Raw genomic sequence first — 18,822 nt, forward strand, 5'->3', positions numbered from 1 at the left:
GAGTAGCGGTGCCAGGTGCCTGATAGCCACGAGTCACAACCAGAGGCACCAGCATCCTTTTCTCGGGGCTGCCGAGCCAGGGTCATGGGGGTCACTGTCGGGATGTCCAGGCATGGAAGGGCTACAGTTAGGTGGGGTGCAGGGGGACCACCGCAAGGGGCCACAGTAGAGGCATGTCTGGGCATGGAGGGGACACGTACGAGAATGGAAGGACCACCATGGGGGCTGGGGTCAGGAGGTGCCCAGAGGGGGAAGAATCATCATGGAGGCATGCCCATTTGGAAGGACTGGGAAGACACGAGCTGAGGCTCCTGGGCCCGAATGCTCCATGAGAGCTGGGCCGGTGGATGGCAGGATCGTGCGGTATCTGCCTTGGCAGCCGGGTCCGGGGTGAGGGCCATCAAAGAGATGCAAAATGTCTCCCATGACAGCTCCTCTCCTGGCAACACCCCCAGAGGGCACAGCCCAGACTGGGCTGGTGGAGGGCCATTACAGCATGGGGGCATGGAGAGGGACTGAGGGGACAGGGAGAGGAGGGACAGAGGGGGTAGACAGTCCAATCCTCAAGGAAGTGGGCAGAACTGAGAAGCCCACTCCCTTGGAGAATTCATTTGCTTCCACAGTTTAAAGTACCATCTCTACGCACATGATTCCCAAATCTACATCTTCTTTGCAGTCTCTCATTTCCTTCTGCCTTCAGGACATCTCTATTTGGATATCCCACCAATACTTTAAACTTAACATGCCCAAAATAGAACTCCTCTTCTTTCCTCCCAAACCCTGTCTTCCTCCAGATTCTCTTATCACTGTAAACAACATCGCTATCCTCCCTGTCTCACGAGCCTGTAACCTTGGCAGTATCCTCAACTCATTTCTCTCATCCAACCTTATGTCACCAAATCCTGTCAGTTCTACCTTCACAGCATCTCAAGACTCTGCTCCTTTGCTCTATCCCAGCTGCTAACACACTGGACTAAGCACTTCTCGTATCCCGCCTCAACTACTGCATCAAGCGCTTAGTACAGTGCTCTGCACACAGTAAGTGCTCAATAAATATGACTGAATGAATGAGCCTCCTCACCAACCACCCTGCCTCCAGTGTCTCCCCACTGCAGTCAATACTTCACTCTGGTGCTCAGATAATTTTTCTAAAAACCATGTTCAGTTCATGTCTCCCCACTCCTCATAAACCACCAGTGTTTTCCCATCCACCTTGGCATCAAACAGAAACTCCTTACCTTTGGCTTTAAGGCACTTCAGTCAGCTTTCTCCACTACCTATCCTTGCTCCTCTCCCACTACACTCCAGCTAGCTCACTTCACTCATCTCACACCAAACTACTCACTGTAGTGTGATCTCATCTATCCTGTCATTGATTCCCCCCCCTCCCCGTCCTCCCTCTGGCCTGGAACTCCCTCTTTATTTTATGGTATTTGTTAAGAACTTACTCTGTGCCAGGCACTATTCAAAGCAGTGGGGTAGATACGAGGTAATCAGGTTGGACACAGTCCTTGCCCAACACTGGGCTCACAGTCTTAATTTGCATTTTACAGATAAGGTAACTGAGGCCCAGAGAAGTGAAGTAACTTGCCCAAGGTCACAGAGCAGACAAGTGGAAGAGCTGGGATTAGAACCCAGGTACTTCTCACTCCCAGCCCTATGCTCTATCTACTAGGCCACACTGCTTCTCATTTTTGTACTTATCCCTCTACTCTGCCCCTTCCCTACTTGTCATTTATTTTAATCTTTGCTCCCACCAACAACTCTGTAAACTCCATGAGGGCACAGATTGTGTCTACCAACTCTATCATACTGTCTTCTCCCAAGCACTTTGTCTAATGCTGTGCACACAGTAAGTGCTCAACAAAACCACTGATGAATTGATTTGGGGAAGGTTCCAGGCAGAGGGGGACAGGAAGCCCTCTCACACAGTATTTTCCTAGCCAGCGCTGCCAGACTCTTTCTGGAGCTCTGGGGGCAAGGAAGGAAAGGGGGCTGGGGGCAAGGAGGAAGAAACAGGACGTCCCTCTACCGCTGGTCCCATGGTCATGCCCCTGACTCCAATGGGTCACAGCTGCTCTGGGGACAACCTGCCCCACCAGTCTAGGGAAGGGCCTCTAAAAAAAATGCCCTGCCTGGAGCAAAGTCAATCTGGCCTGGAGCAGAGTCCCGCTGGCCCTGAGAGGAGTAGGTCTGGAACAGGAGTAGGAACAGGGGTAGGTCTGGATAGGAGTAGGAACAGTCTCTCCACAGGGTCTCAGATCACAAGGTCTTGGACCATCGGACTGCAACACACTCAGGACTTCGGGAGCTCTGACCCACGGCATTCTGTCTTTTGGGAAGCAATTCTAACAGGCCTCGCCGGGTTCATATGACAAGTTCCCTCTCCTGGTAGCAGTATCCCAGGTAGAATGGCGAGATCCCAGGGGGTCCGGGGCCCACAGGAGGCCTCAGGGTCACATCCTCACTATCACCTTGGGAACTGGTCAAGTGCTTTCTATTCTCCCCAGCACGTCCACATCGACCACCCCATTTGCCCTAAAGCATCTTTGTGATGGATGGAGAGGGGACAGGGATCAATATTTACAGAAGAGGAACTGAGGCCCAGGGACCGCATAGTCCCGAGACGTACGACATGCCTGGCAGAGCCAGGCCAGGCCTCAGGTCCTCAGACCATCATCAGCCCATGGCCACTCCTCTGCCCTCCCCCAGTCCCACCCCCAACCTCGGGACGGGCCTCTCAGTGACCAGCAGCACTGCTCACCGACAATGTCGAACCACAGCGGGGTCCTTGGGGGCTCGACCGTAATCACACCAATCATGTGCGAGACGGGGTCACTCTCCATGACGGTGAAGGAGAATTCCGGCTCCTCAAAGGACAGGGGCTCGGCTGACGGCTGCGGCCTGGCAGTCCACTCGATGTGGAGCCGCGTCGTGGACGTACTCTGTGGCCGCCCGTTGTCCACAGCTCTGATCTGTGGAGCAGGAGACAGACATGGGCAGGAAAGGGTTAGGGACACATTAGGGAGGAAACTTTAGGCCCACCAGGGCAGAGAGGAGAGGCCCACCACAGGACTGCAGAGCAGGGTGGACAGGCCCACGGTAGGTGGGCCAGACAGGCTGGGGGCTGGATAGTCAGGCCCACCAGAAATCCTCATCATCAATGGTATTTACTGAGCATTTAGCATTTGAGCATGGGACAGACTTGGGGCAGGGGAGTCAGACCCACTGGGGATCATAATCAATGGTATTTACTGAGTGCTTAACTATGGGCAGAGCACTGTACTAAGTGCTTGGGAGAGTACAATATAACAGAGTTGGCTTGGGGTGGGAATTCATTCATTCATTCAATCGTATTTATTGAGCGCTTACTGTGTGCAGAGCACTATACTAAGCGCTTGGGAAGTACAAATTGGCAACATATAGGGATGGTCCCTACCCAACAGCGAGCTCACAGTCTAGAAGGGGGAGACAGACAACAAAACAAAACATATTAACAAAATAAAATAAATAGAACAAATATGTACAAATAAAATAGAGTAATAAATACGTACAAACATATACATATATACAGGTACTGTGGGGAGGGGAAGGAGGTAAGGCGGGGGGTGGGGAGGGGAAGGAGGGGGAGAAGAAGGAGGGGGCTCAGTCTGGAAAGGCCTCCTGGAGGAGGTGAGCTCTCAGTAGGGCTTTGAAGGGAGGAAGAGAGCTAGCTTGGCGGATGTGAGGAGGGGCATTCCAGGCCAGGGGGAGGACGTGGGCCGGGGGTCGACAGCGGGACAGGCTAGAACGAGGCACAGTGAGGAGATTAGCGGCAGAGAAGCGGAGGGTGCGGGCTGAGCTGGAGAAGGAGCAGGGTGGTAGGGGACAGGTGGACAGGCCGGGGGCAGGGCAGACAGCCCCACTGGGGGTGGGGTGGACAAGCCGGGGACAGGACAGACAGGCCCACTGGAGAAGGGGTGGGAGGGCTGGGGAAGACAGGCATATAAGGGGCTGAGGCACCCTCTGCTCACCGTAAGGATGTCGTACTCCCCAGCTACTGAAGCCTTCTCGGAGGAGACAAGGCCAGTCCTGGGCTCGATGAAGAACTTGCCATGCTCATTGCCCGCCTCGATGCTATAAGAGATCTCAGCATTGGCCCCGGCGTCCCGGTCGGCAGCGATGACCCGATACACAGGCACCCGCCTCATGCTGCGCTCTCGCTCCGGAAGCTGGATCGTGTAGAACTTCTGCAGGAACTGCGGCTTGTGATCATTCTCGTCCAGAACTTTCACTATGACCCTGGCCACCGAGGTCAGCTGGGGGCTCCCACTGTCTGCGACCATCACCTATGGGAGCAAGTGGCCAGGTGGGAACTGCCCCCCAACTCCAGACCCAGCGAAGACATCTTGGGCCACAGAAGCGGCTGGGGTATCACAAGAGGGAACTAGGTCACCATTCCCCACTTTTGACCTGATTTCACCCTGGCATGCAGCAACAGTGCTTGGCATAGAGCACAGAGTAATCAGCACAGTGCTGTGCACAGACTGCACACCAGCTCACCCCTGGATGCACTCCCTTGGTGAAACACCCCAGGAGGTGATCACTGGGACTTTCTTTCTGTGTGAATTTTCACCTCTCAATCAATCAGTCAATCAATCAATCGTATTTATTGAGCGCTTACTGTGTGCAGAACACTGTACTAAGCGCTTGGGAAGTACAAGTTGGCAACATATAGAGACAGTCCCTACCTAACAGTGGGCTCACAGTCTACAAAATGTGAGTGGGCTCACACTCTCAAACACCCTGGGGTGTTTCCCCAACTTGGGGAGAGGCTGGGCCTGAGGAGAAGAAGCCTGGTGTGAGACCCTCACCAGCCTGGCTGTAGCCTGGCCTGACTGGCATGCCCCCAACTAGACTCCCCACCCCCTGAGGGCTGCACTGCCACGAGTCATCTTCCTCTGCCAGGTGCTGGGCCGGCTAGTGAGCGGTGCAAGGAAGCCCACGAGGGGTGGCAGTAGTTCTGCCCCTGCCTCATCTTCCCTCCCCTAGGCCTGCGGTGCAGAAACCCTATCTCCTCTCAGAACGACCATCCTTGGGCACAGAAAAGGAGAAGCAGCATGGCTCAGTGGAAAGAGCACGGGCTTTGGAGTCAGAGGTCACGGGTTCAAATCCCGGCTCAGCCAATTGTCAGCTGTGTGACTTTGGGCAAGTCACTTAACTTCTCTGGGCTTCAGTTACCTCATCTGTAAAATGGGGATTAGGACAGTGAGCACCCCCGTGGGACAACCTGATCACCTTGTAACTTCCCCAGCGCTTAGAAAAGTGCTTTGCACATAGTAAGCGCTTAATAAATGCCATTATAAAAAAAAAGGGGGCCGCTGGGAAGAAGTAGGTACCCGAGGAGGCCGCCGGAGGACCACTTTCCCAACTTCCTTCCCAGTTCCAGGCTGAAGCCGTGCTCTGGGAACCAGAGGGGTGTGTGGCTGGGGGTGGGATGACTCTGTGCCTGCTTGTGAAATGTGGGGATGGGCTGTCCAGTTCACCACCCCCACAGGCCACCATATACCCCTCCTTCCCAGCTCAATCCCCAGGCTTCACCCATGTAGCCCGGGGAAACTTCAGTCCCATGGGAGAGAGGCTTCAGAAACAGTTTAACAGGGCAAGGCTGTGTCATGGGGTCACCCTTCTGGAAGGTTGGGGGAGACGAAGGACTTAGAGAGCTTGTTTCCCTTCTGGCTTGTAGGAGTGGAGCTGTTCTGGGCTCTCCCAGTGGCAGGCCAAGTGTATCTGCACAAGGTGGTCATGAAGGCCCTGTAGAAGCACCAGTTCACATGGCCCTTCTGGCAGCCCATGGACACCGTCAAGCTGGGCCTTCTGGTCAGTGTCCGGGCAGCCTTCCACCCACCCCGGGGAGGGACGGATGGGGGGGCTGCTTGTGTGACTGAGTGCGCTTAGAAAAGTGCTCAGTGCTTAGAACAATGCTTGGCACATAGTAAGCACTTAACAAATACCATCATTATTATTATTATAGGACAGACTGTCTGACAGTTTGAACTTTGGATTTCACTTGTGTCATTAGTCATTAGGGGTCATTAGTATCACAGGATTTGCACCACTTAAAATCAGTTTCTGGTAAACAACAAATTTTAAATACTTGCAGTTGGTTCCCTTTGAAATGCAAATGAAGGACCGATAACAGGGCTCCCACAGATCCTGTCATCTGTCTGAAACAACATTCTCTAGCCTTGCAGAGCTGGGTCCTTTTAGAGTCAATTTCCACAGTGCCCCAAATTCTTCCTCACATTCTATCCACATGGCAGCAGAGCATCAGGCGGAACCTTCTAGACTGTGAGCCCACTGCTGGGTCTCTATATGTTGCCAACTTGTACTTCCCAAGCACTTAGTACAGTGCTCTGCACACAGTAAGTGCTCAATAAATACAATTGAATGAATGAATGAACCTCTACGGTGAGTGAGGGACTCAAGCTCCTAAGGGGTGAGATCAAATGTTTCCCAGGTGGAGACTGACAGAACTGTTCAACCCAGGTCTAGACCACCGGTGGTGGCGACGACCCTGAGCAGACACTCACCTCCAGGATGTGCTCTTCTTGTTGCTCTCGGTCTAGCTTTCTTGACGTGGTGGTGATCAGACCTGAGAACGAGAAGAAAACTCGTCAATCTCAAATGGCAAATGCAAGGAAACTCTCTGTGCATGTGCTTCTGGGAACCAGGGCAGGGGGGAAACCACTGTTCAAAATATTTGATTTCTTGCTAAGGACAATGCTCTGCAAACAGCAGGGGCCCAGTAATAATAACAATTAATAATAATTATGGTATTTGTTAAGCACTATGTGCCAGGCACTGTACTAAGGGCTGGGGTGGATACAAGCAAATCAGATTGGACACTATCCCTTGTCCCACATGGGCTTACAGCCTCAATCCCCATTTTACAGATGAGGTAACTGAGGCACAGAGAAGTGAAGTGACTTGCCCAAGGTCACACAGCAGACAAGTGGCAGAGCTGGGATTAGAACCCATGACCTTCTGACTCTCCTAGGTCTGTGCTCTATCCACTACACCATGCTGCTTCTGCACACAGCAGGTGCCCAGTACAGTGCTGTGCTCACAGCAGTTGCCCAATACATTACTCTACACACAACAGGTGCCCAGTCCAGCGCTCTGCAGACCTGGTGTTTCCCTTCCAGTCCAGATGAGGATGTGGTATTTTTAGAGTAGAAATCGGCAAAATCTCTCGCAATCTACTTGAAGACTCAATGGTGAAATTTATCTTTACTACTGTCCACACAGGGAGGGGAAAAAATAGGGGTCCAGGGACAAGGGGGGAGGAGGGAAGGAGGTTTCCAGATGGTCGACTTTCCTGTCCGGCCACCAGACTAGCCCACTCTGTTTGGCTCTGTGGGATGGGGGGCACAAAGCAGGAGTCCTCTCCCCCACTGCCATATAAGCCAACCCCACGGACCGTCTGATTCAATCTACCGGAAGCTGCCTCTCTGCTACAGAGAGCACAGAACCAGGCTGATTGCCCTGGGAAGGAATGATAAACTCGAGGCTGCCATTCCCTGCAGGACTCAGGACCCTAAATCAGCATCATCAACACATACTGGTTGCCAGCTGGGTGCAGAGCGCCCACCCCTCACCACTCCTCCAGCAGCCCCCCATGCACCCTCCCAACACAGGGCTCCCAAAGGCCTTCCCTATGGCCACAGCGGAGCCATCGGAAGTCCCTGGAAGTTATTAACGGCCCAAGGGCTTCCTGTTTCCCCTGGCTGAGGCCTGGCTGTGGGCGGCCGCAGGAAACACTGTGCGGGAGGGGTGGGTAGTGGGTTCCGGCACCAGGTGGGGGACAGAAAGCAAGAATGGCTGGCCTGAGTGTGACGGTGCTGGCAGTGCTGGCATCGCTATGGCCTCCTGTGCAGTGGTTGGTGGTGGCAAGGTGTCCCTTGGGCCCCTGAAAGCTCTGAAAACATTCCCCTGAAAGCTCTGGGGATGGAGGAGTCAGTTGGTCTGATTGCAGCCCTTCTTTCCAGGGAGGGGGCTGGGACATTCAATTCACTGTAGTGTCCCAAGCCCCCAAGACAGTGCTCTGTACCCAGGAGGCACCCAGGACAGTGCCCTACACACAGCAGACACCCAATGCAGTGATCTACATACAGCAAGTGCCCAGGACACTGCTCTGTACAAAGCTGGCACCTGGTACAAGGTTTTCCGGATTGCATCCCTTCTCACACTTCCGGGTGGACAGGTTTTTCCCTCAGGAAGTACCCCCAGCAAATTCATTCATTCATTCATGCAATCGTATTTATTGAGCGCTTACTGTGTGCAGAGCACTGTACTAAGGGCTTATAGCAGAGGCCACGACCCCCGCCTGGCAGCTAGGCCCCTGCGGCCTCAGAGGGTCCACATTCCCCTCACATGGCTTGGATGGACCTGGACTCGATGCCCCTCCTCACTGTGCCCTCCCTCCACTTCCTCAGTGGACATGGTCACGGCATCAGAAGGCTGACCAAACTGGAGATCACCTGCCCACACTGGCTAGAGGATTTCCAGGGGACACCGTTGCCAGGCTCTGGAGCAACCATCAGGGCAGGACTGTGCAAGGGTCAGTGGGCAGGGTGGTATCTGAGCTGCCCCATGGAGGGCATGGCACAGCTGGACAAAGAGCACCACGGAAAATGAAAGTGAAGGTGGAGGGGTCTGGAAACAGAAGAACTGAACTCTAGGCATCACAGATAGAGATGCTTGGGTGACTGGCCCAGCCCCACAGCTCGAGATCGGACCAGGACAGACTTTCTATTTGGAGTCCCACAGTGTCCTGGCACCCTGCTCCAGGACACACACACACACACACACACACACACACACACACACACAGAGGCACGTGGGCCAGTCTATCTACGCATGTACCTATGGGTTCTACACAGACACGTACACACCGGTGGGGCTGCCAACCCATACCTGTTTTGGGGTGGATGGCAAAGAAGCCCTGAGGGTTTCCACTGGTGATCCTGAAGGTGAGCTGGTCACCAGCGTCGGGATCGGAGGCCTCGATCTGCACGACGGACACGTCCTTGGGTGAGTTCTCCGGGATGGCGGGGTGGTAGACGGGCTGCGTGGTCAACGGGGCATTATCGTTCACATCCTCCACCTCGATGTACACCTCGGTAAAGGATGACAGGGGGGTCGCGCCCTGGTCCGTAGCGTAAACGGTCAGCCAGTAGTGTGGCATGGTCTCGCGGTCCAGCTGGACTGCCGTCTCGATGGTACCTGGGGGGAGGAAACTCCATTAGACCTTGAGTCACCGGCCACCCCCTTTCGCCGGCTGGGTCAGGACGAGGAACCACCAGGACCCAAGCCCACCAGTCACACCACTGACTGGGCCAGGACCGGAAGCCACCATTCATTCATTCGTTCACTCAATCGTATTTATTGAGTGCTTACTGTGTGCAAAGCACTGGCCTAAGCTCTTGGAAAGTACAATTCAGCAACACATAGAGACAGTCCCTACCCAACAACGGGTTCACAGTCTAGAAGACTGCACCAGGACGCAAAGCCACCAGTCACCCAGCCACTGGCTGGGCCAGGATTAGGAACAGCCAGAACCCAAGGCCAACAGTCCTCTGGCACTACTCCTGGCTGGGCCAGGACCAGGAACAGTCGGGGTCCAAGGCTACCAGCTCCTCCACCACTGATTGGCCTATGACCGGAATCCACCAGGACCCAAGGCCACCAGTCCCCCAGCCACTGGCTGGGCCAGGACTAGAAACAACCAGGAGCCGGGGCCACCAGTCCCCCTGCACCATCACTGGGTGGGCCAGGACGAGGAACAGCCAGGACCCAAGATCACCAGCCCCCCCTCCACCACTGGCTAGGCCAGGACCAGGAACAGCCAGGACCCAGAGCCACAGACATCCCTACCTCCAGATGGGCCAGGATCAGGAACATCCAAGTTCCGAGGACAACGGTCACCCCCCACTATAGGCTGAGCCATGACTGGGCACAGCCATGACCATCAGCCACCCCCTGCCGCCAGCTGGGCCAGGACTAGGAAGAGTCAGGGTCCAAGACCATCAACCCCACCTCCCGCCGCCATCTGGGCCATTACCGGGAACAACAAGGACCCAGGGCCACCAGCCACCGCCCCCACACACACTCACATACGCTGGGCCAGACCTCAGGTCCATCAGTCACTCCCACCACCAGCTGGACCAGGAACAGGCCTTGCCAGTCAACCTCTGCCGCCAACTGGCAAGGACTCCTTCTGTGGATTGACCCCACCCTCACCCCACCAATCTGATGGCTCAACCAGACCGGGAAGCGGAACTAGGCTCGGGGTCCTAACACTGACAGGTCAGATGAATTAAGCAGAGACTCAATTTGCACTCGGCCTCTGTTGTAAACTCTACCCATTCCACCACACAGGACACGGTAGAGGGAGCCAACTGAACCTTACCCATCAATCACGAGCACCTGGGGGTACAGTGCTAGACACAACATAGGTACTCAATAAATACCCTGAATAGCACTAGGGACTTGAGGCACAGACTCTACCCTGAAGTTGCTCCCTCACCAGCCATGCCCATCCAACACCTCGGACAGAACTTCTCCCACCGGCCTCACACCCACCCACTAGCTTGAAACCCCTAGATAGTTTAAGGGAAAAGGGCACACCCCCGCCATCCAGCTGCATGCCATGGCAACATTCAAAGCCCTTCAAAGTCCTACTGAGAGCAGACCTCCTCCAGGAGGCCTTCCCAGACTGAACCCCCCTTTTCCTCTGCTTCTCCTCTCCTCTCCATAGCCCCTACTTCCTTCCTCTGCCCTAACCCCTTCCCCTCCCCACAGCACTTATGTATATTTGTACATATTTTTTACTCAATTTTATTAATAATATATTGATAATTCTATTTATCTATTTTGACGGTATAGTCACCTGTCTACTTGTTTTGTTCTGTTGTCTTCTCCTCTTTCTAGACTATGAGCCCGTTGTTGGGTAGGGACTGTCTCTATCTGTTGCCAAATTGTACTTTCCAAGCGCTTAGTACAGTGCTCAGCACACAGTAAGCACTCAATAAATATGATTGAATGAATGAATGAACATCAAAGTCGTGATGCCTGGATCACCCGGGCTCCTGTCTCCTCAGACAGTGACAGACATTAAAATATATTACATACATGTACATAAGTGCTGTAGGGCTGAGGGTGGGATAAATATCAAGGGCTTTAAAGGTACGGATCCAAGTGCTTAGGCAACGCAGAAGGGAAAGGGAGTAGGGGAAACGAGGGATAAATTGGGGAAGGCCTCTTGGATGAGATGTCATTTCAATAAGGCTTTGAAGGTGGGAAAAGTGATGATCTGTTTTATATAAAAAGGGAGGAAGTTTCAGGCCAGAGGTGGGATAAAAATAATAATAATTATGGGTGAGGGGTCAGTGGTGAGATAGATGAGTTCAAAGTACAGAGAGTAGGCTGGCATTAGAAGAGCAAAGTGAGTGTGCTGGGTTGTAGTAGGAGATCAGTGAGGTAAGATAAGATGGGGGAAGGTGATTGAGTGCTTTGAAGCCAATGGTAAGGAGTTTCCGTTTGATGCGACGGTGGGTGGGCAACCACTGGAGGTTTTTGAGGAGTGAGGAGATGTGGATTGAATTTTTTTTAGAACAATGGGTGGCAGAGTGAAATAAGGACTCGAGTGGGGAGAGATAGGAGACATGGAGACTAGCAAGGAGGCTGAGGCAGTGGTCAAGGTGGGATATAAGTACCTGGATCAGCCTAGCAGTAGTTTGGATGGAGAGGAAAAGGAGGATTTTAGTGACGTTGTGAAGGTACAGCCAAAAGGATTTGGTGTCAAACTGAATATGTGGGTTGAATGAGAAGGATGAGTTGAGGATAGCACCCAGGTTACGGGCTTATCGACACAGGGATGATAGCTGTGATGCCTACAGTGATGGGAAAATTTGGGGAAGGAAAGAGTTTGGGTGGACATGTTAAATTTGAGGTGTGGGCAGGACATCCAAGTAGATGTGTCCTGAAGGTAGGAGGAAATCCAAGACTGCAGAGAAGGAGAGAACAGAGTTGGAGAGGTACATTTGGGAATCATCAGCATAGAGATGGCACTTTAAGCCATAGGAGCAAATTAGTTCTCCAAGGGAGGGAGGGAGTGTAGATGGAGAACAGTAAGGGACCCAGAACTGAGCCTTGAAGGACTCCCACAGTTAGAGGGTGGGAGGCAGAGGAGGAGGAACTGGTGACAGAGACTGAGGAGTGGCCAGAGACATAGGAGGAGAACCAGGAGAGGACAATTTTAGGATGGATAATGTTTCCAGAAAGGGGTGGTCGACAGTGTCCAAGGCAGCTGAGTGGATCAGAATGGAGTAGAGGCTGTCAAATTTGGCAAGAAGAAGGTAACTGGCGACTTTAGAGAGGGCAATTTCGGTGGAGTGAAGAGTGTGAAAGCCAGCCTGAATGGGGTCAAGGAAAGAATTGGAGCAGAGGGAGTGGAGACAACAGGTATCGACAACCTGCTCAAGGAGTTTAGAGAGGAATGGTAGGAGGGAGATGGGGCAATAGGTCTCCATCTCTGACTCTCCCCCAGGAACCCACCATAGACCTTCCAATACCCCTGACTTCCCACTCTGCATCCCTGACTCTCCCTCCAGTGAACCAGCACAGACTGTCCAACACCCATGGCTCTTTCTTTTCCATCCCTACTCCTGCTCTAAAGACCCAGCAAGACCATGCAACACCAGTGACTCTTTCCATCCTTGACTCTCCCCCAGTGACTCGGCCTGAACTCCCCAGCATCCAATTCTCCCTCTCAGCTACAAAGTCTGCCTCTGACAGGGACCCCAGGATGCTTGTGGATACTGTTTGCTAGGCACAGGTTGCCCCCTGACAAATATTATAAATTATTTATGCATATTAATGTCTGTCTCCCCCACTAGACAGCAAGCTTGTCACGGGCAGGAATCGTGTCTGCTAATTCTACTGTATTGTACTTTCCCAAACACTTAGTACAGGGCTCTGCACCAATAAGGCCCTTAATAAATACCACTGATGATAACGAGTCATCTTGAGCTTTTCCCAAGGTGCTCATCAACGGATGTGGACTGCACTAAGGAGAGGAAGGAGGGGCTCCTCTGACAGATGACCCCCCTCTTCTCCCTCCCATCACCCCTCATCTGTGACAGAGTCAGGATGAGGTTTAGAGATTGCTCTGAAATGGTGATTATCTGCAGGCGCCCAACAAAACCGGAAGTGACTGGCACCATCAATGTTTCTGGGAACCTCCAAGGGAAAGTAATTCCTTCCAGTGTGGGAAAGGCAGAAGGGGAAGCCCAAGCAGCTCTGAGAACACAGAGCAGACCTGGATGCCTGGACGGATGAAAGGACAAGCAGCGTGGCCTAGTGGATAGAGCACAGGCTTGAGAGTAAGAAGGACCTGAGTTCTAATCCTAGCTCTGCCACTTGTCTGCTGTGTGACCATGGGCAAGTCATTTCACTTCTCTGTGTCTTAACTGTCTCATATGTACAATGGGGATTAAGACAGTGAGCCCCATGTGGGACAGGGACTGTGTCCAACTCAATTTGCTTGTATCCACCCCAGCGCTTAGTACAGTGCCTGGCACATATTAAGCACTTGGCAAATACTACAATAATAATAATAATAATAATAATTATTATTATTATTATTATCATCATCATCATCATCATCACAGAAAGATGAAACAGGTCCCCAAGGATCAGCCCCACAGATCCGGAGCAGTCAGAACCGGAAGAGGTAGCAAGGCCTAGAGGAAAGAGCACGGGCCTGGGACACAGAGGACTTGGGTCCTAATCCCAGCTCCGCCACTTGCCTCCTGGGTGACCTTGGTTGGACATGTCATTTCTTTGGGCCTCAGTTTCCCCATCAGTAAAATGGGGATTAAGTACTTGTTCATCTGGGAGCCCCAGGTGAGATGGGGACTGTGTCTGACCTGATTATCTTGTATGTACTCCAGCGTTTCGTACAGTACTTGCCCCAAAGTCGGCTCTTAACAAATACTCCAATTATCACTATAGTTGTTAGAGTCAGCTGACTTTCCCTGCCTCAGAGTGGCTCCTGGAAGAGGGGCGGGGAGCAGTGGTCCCATTTCACAGATCAGTTAAACTGATCCCCAGGGCTGACTCTGCAACTAGATGGATGACAATCACCAAAGAACCAACAGAGATGACACCCAGGACTTTGAACACCAGACTCTCCCGCCACCAGGCCCTGCAGCCCTCGGGACGGAGCCGACCGGTAAGCACCATCATCATTACAACGGGGGTGGTCGTGGTGATGATGATGAAGAGACATGTTGTCGGGGGGGGAGAGGTATTTGGGGGAAGAGTCTTTTGCCCAACCTAAGGAAAGGCTCAGCTACTGTAAACTGATCAAATGGCTGGACGGCACACCCAAAACTCCACCCTACAGCACAGCCTGCCTTCCAACCGGGCTCTTTGCTCCCCTGCACACAGCTGCGCAGGACGGGGCATGTGCGGATAATGGACCCAGCAGGAGACCCGCAACAGCTGCTGTGGGGGGGAGCTGGAATGGAATGACAGTGGGGACAGAGGAAATGCCGCAAGGATGCAGCAAAGGCACGCTGGGACCCTGCAGAGCTCAGCAGAGAGCCGGGAGACCCCTATGGCTGACCGACCAGAGGATGCAGCCAAGTCAGGCTCGGATCCCACAATGTCCAGCAGGGAGCCGGGAGACACTTTCCTGGCACACTACTAATAATAATTACATTATTTGCTAGGCACTTACTATCTGCCAAGCACTGTTCTAAGCACTAGGGTAGATACAAGGTAGTCAGGTTGGGCAGTATCTGTCCCACGCAGGGCTCACACTCTTAATCCCCATTTTATACATGAGGTAACTGAGGCCCAGAGAAGTTAAGTGACTTGCCCAAGGTCAAACAGCAGACATGGGGTGGAGCTGGGATTAGAACCCATGACCCTCTGACTCCCAGGCCTGTGCTCTATCCATTAAGCCACACTGCTTCTCCTGAGGATTCACTCCAAGAGAATCGTGAGACAAAAGGAGGGCATAAAAACAATGCCAAGGGTGCCAGTGGCAGCTTGTGCTCATAGAACGGGGTGCCTTTGGGTTGCTTGCTCACCACGAGGTACAGTGGCGTATGCAATATACAACAATGATAATAATGATAATAGTAGTAGTAGCATTTACTAAGTTCTTACTATGTGCCAAACACTGTACTACGCACTGGGGTGGATACAAACAAATCGGGTTGGACTCAGGCCCTGTCCCTTATGGGGCTCAAAGTCTTAATCCCCATTTTTTAGAGATGAGGCAACTAAGGTATACAGAGTAAAGTGACTTACCCAAGTTCGTACAGCAGACAAGTGGCAGAGCGGAATTAGAACCCAGATCCTTCCGTCTCCCAGCCCCATGCTCTATTATCCACTAGGCCTTGCTGCTTCTCTCTGTCTGTAGGTTTTACTTTCCTTTCCACCATGAGAACAAGCTCCTTCATCTTTCACACTGACTCTTCCCCCAGTGCCAGCCGTCTTCAGTCGGGACATGCACACTGTGGAGCTTTGCTCTGGGGAGTGTTGAGAGGCAGGAGAGCCTGGGAGAGAGCAGGGACTGGGAATCAGGAGACCCAGGTTGTAGCCTCGGCTCTCTGCCCCTGGCCTGCTGAGAGCTCACCTCCTCCAGGAGGCCTTCCCAGACTGAGCCCCTTCCTTCCTCTCCCCCTCGCCCCCCTCTCCATCCCCCCCATCTTACCTCCTTCCCTTCCCCACAGCACCTGTATATATGTATATATGTTTGTACATATTTATTACTCTATTTATTTTACTTGTACATATCTATTCTATTTCTTTTATTTTGTTAGTATGTTTGGTTTTGTTCTCTGTCTCCCCCTTTTAGACTGTGAGCCCACTGTTGGGTAGGGACTGTCTCTATATGTTGCCAACTTGGACTTCCCAAGTGCTTAGTACAGTGCTCTGCACACAGTAAGCACTCAATAAATACGATTGATTGATTGATTGCTGTGCACCCTCGGGCAAGTCTCCTAACTTCTTTGGGTCTCAGTTTCCTCCTCTGTGAAATGGAGATAAGATCCCTGATCTCCCTCCCCGTGAGACTGTAGGACCCATGTGGGATAGGGACGTGGCCGACCAGATTCTATTGTGTTTACCACAATAATAATAATAATCGTGATTTCTGTTAAGGGCTTACTACGTGCCAGGCACTGTACTAAGCGCTGGGGTGGATACAAGCAAGTCAGGTTGGACACAGTCCCTGTCCCACATGGGCTTCACAGTCTCAATCCCCATTTTACAGATGAGGGAACTAAGATACGGAGAAGTGAAATGACTTGCCCAAGGCCACACAGCAGACAGGTTGTGGAGTCGGGATTAGAAACCATGACCTTCTGACTTCCAGGCCCATTCTCTATCCACCATGTAATAATACTGGTACATGTACTTCCCAAGCGCTTAGTACAGTGCTCTGCACACAGTAAGCACTCAATAAATACGATTGATTGATTGGTAAAAAATCTCATTCAATCATTCTGACTAAGGCCTGCATCAGAAGCTGATGGATGGGAAGGGGCACAGCCAGAGACATCTCCAAGCCCCCAGCCCCAGAGCACTTATGATCATAACTGTAATTTATTTATTTATATTAATGTCTGTCTCCCCCTCTACACTGTGAGCTCGTTGTGGGCAGGGAATGTGTCTATTATTATATTGCCCTCTCCCAAGTGCTTACTACAGTGTTCAGCACACAGTAAACACTCAATAAATACAACTGAATTGAATTGAATAGCCAGCTTCCAGACCCTCCGAGGGACTACTGCTCCTGAAGGACCGTAGACGCACTGGGAGAGACACCCCCAAATGGAGAGAGCAGAGAGCCCCCAATCTCTGCAAAGCAGGGGGTGGGCTTCCTGTGCTGCTGCCTAGCTCACTCGGCCTGCTGGGGAGGCACAGAAGACTGGAGTGGGAGGGTGGCTGAGGTCCACGGGTTTTTCCTGGGAGTGTCTGATGGCCCCTGGCTGGGGCCAGGGTCTCAAAGAGTGAGCTGGCTGAGCACAGGCCAACGGAGGGCACCTCGGGCAAGGGCACACCACGCTGAAGGCCCACGAGGGAAGGGCCCACGGAGTGATGCAAGGCAGTGGGCAGGCTCGGGCGGTTTCCGGTTTCACAGTCGGGATGGGCCCCTCCCAAGGATGGAATCCAGAGGAATCAGAAGCCAGTCCTTCCCCAGCCAGGACAAGGGACATAGCTTGGGGCAGGGCCTGAGTGAGCTGCCCTTCCAGCCCCTAACGGAGTCCCCGCCCCAGGCACCCAGCGGCACAATCCCAGGCCGAACCCCTGGCGCTGTCTGGACGGCCCTTGGGGAGGTGCCTGGCTGGGTCCCCCCCTCCCCTCCCGGGCCCTTCAAGCATGATCTGGGATCCTACGGCCCCACCAGCTCACACCATCTATAGTACTGTGTATCAGTCCTGTCCGTTTTACCCTGTAATATGAAGGCAGTACTCAGCACAAAGGGGGTGCCCAGCACAGAGCTCTGCACACAACAGAGTCCAGTCCAGTGCTCTGAACCCAGTGGGTGCCCGGGACAGCACTCTACAGCGGGTGGGTGCCAGTCCAACAAGAATTGGCGCTGTCCCCGGCAAACCGCCACACGGCACAGAGCTTCCTGCTGCCTGGGAGCGTTCAGCCCCAGGGAACCGGGAAGGAGGGGACAGCCTCGTCTCCGCCTGCCTCGGCCGCAAGACCATCATGGACCAGCAAACGAAGGCGCGGGCTCAGCCCTCCCCTCTCTCCTTCCCTCTTCTCACCCAAGAAGCCGTGGTTGGGGGTGTGGGGAGGGAGAGCGGAGGCCCAATATGCCTATCAGAAGCAAATTTTACCTCCTTCATCTAGGTCTCCCCTTGCCCCATGTCCACCAGTCCCATACCCCACACCCCACCCGTCAGCCACTGCTGGGACCCCTGACTGCAGGCCCCACCGAGACTGCTCGATTCCAACTTCCTTGTCCAGTGCCAGTCACCCAGATGGAGGATGGGGAGGAGCAGGGAGGGGAGAGGTAGAGGGAGAGAGGGAGGGAAGGAGAGAGAGAGAGAGAGAGAGAGAGAGAGAGAGAGAGACAGAGACAGACAGACAGACAGACAGACACAAAAAAATTGTGCAACCACCCCCAAGCCTCCCAACTCTGTACCTCTCTCCCCAGACACTGCGTGCCCACTACAGTCATTTGTGCTCTTCACGGGGTGGGGGGGCAGGACAGCTTTGGCCCAGCAGGAGACCTATAGGAAACCCCTCCTCAAAGGATAGCACCCTCCCCGCCTGGAATACCCCGGGACCCTGGGGAATGACCGGCCCTTTGCCTCCCCACCACAGACCCATCCGGGTGTCCTCTGGCAGCGGCAGCTTGGCCGAAGCCTGCAGGATCCCCGGCCCAGGCATAGAGGAGATGGGGGTCTGGGGCAGTCTCTGCTGCCTGGTCCTCTCCCACCCCCACCCTCAGGGCCTGAGATCAGATCAAGGGAGTGTAGACCGGCAGAGGCCAGGGGAGAAAGACAAGAACATCTCAAAGGAGCTGGGATATGTGGGACAGGGACTGTGCCCAATTTGATGATCCTGTACCTTCTCCCATCACTTAGCACAGAGCTTGGCACCCAATGAGTACCTAATAAGTGCTTCTAGGTCTGTCTTCAAAGCCCAGGCCCAGGGTGGTGCCTTAGGAAAGTACACACTCAACAGGCACACGGACACACACACACACACATGCACATGTTCACATGGGCACCCATGGCCATG

The 18,822-nt window shown here is 53.3% G+C and overlaps 1 protein-coding gene across 1 annotated transcript in view; it reads right to left on the minus strand.

The window, feature by feature from the left end:
• FAT1 (FAT atypical cadherin 1) overlaps positions 1 to 18,822 on the minus strand; it is a 58,851-nt gene that overhangs the window by 28,870 nt on the left and 11,159 nt on the right. Inside the window, exons 3-6 of the mRNA XM_038754942.1 lie at positions 8,959 to 9,267; positions 6,573 to 6,634; positions 4,014 to 4,328; positions 2,765 to 2,975 (exon numbers count right to left, since the gene is read on the minus strand). Coding sequence (XP_038610870.1) covers positions 2,765 to 2,975; positions 4,014 to 4,328; positions 6,573 to 6,634; positions 8,959 to 9,267 — 897 coding nt within the window. The remainder of the gene's footprint in view (positions 1 to 2,764; positions 2,976 to 4,013; positions 4,329 to 6,572; positions 6,635 to 8,958; positions 9,268 to 18,822) is intronic.

Source organism: Tachyglossus aculeatus, chromosome 12 (assembly GCF_015852505.1).
Source record: "Tachyglossus aculeatus isolate mTacAcu1 chromosome 12, mTacAcu1.pri, whole genome shotgun sequence".
Lineage (NCBI taxonomy): Eukaryota > Metazoa > Chordata > Mammalia > Monotremata > Tachyglossidae > Tachyglossus > Tachyglossus aculeatus.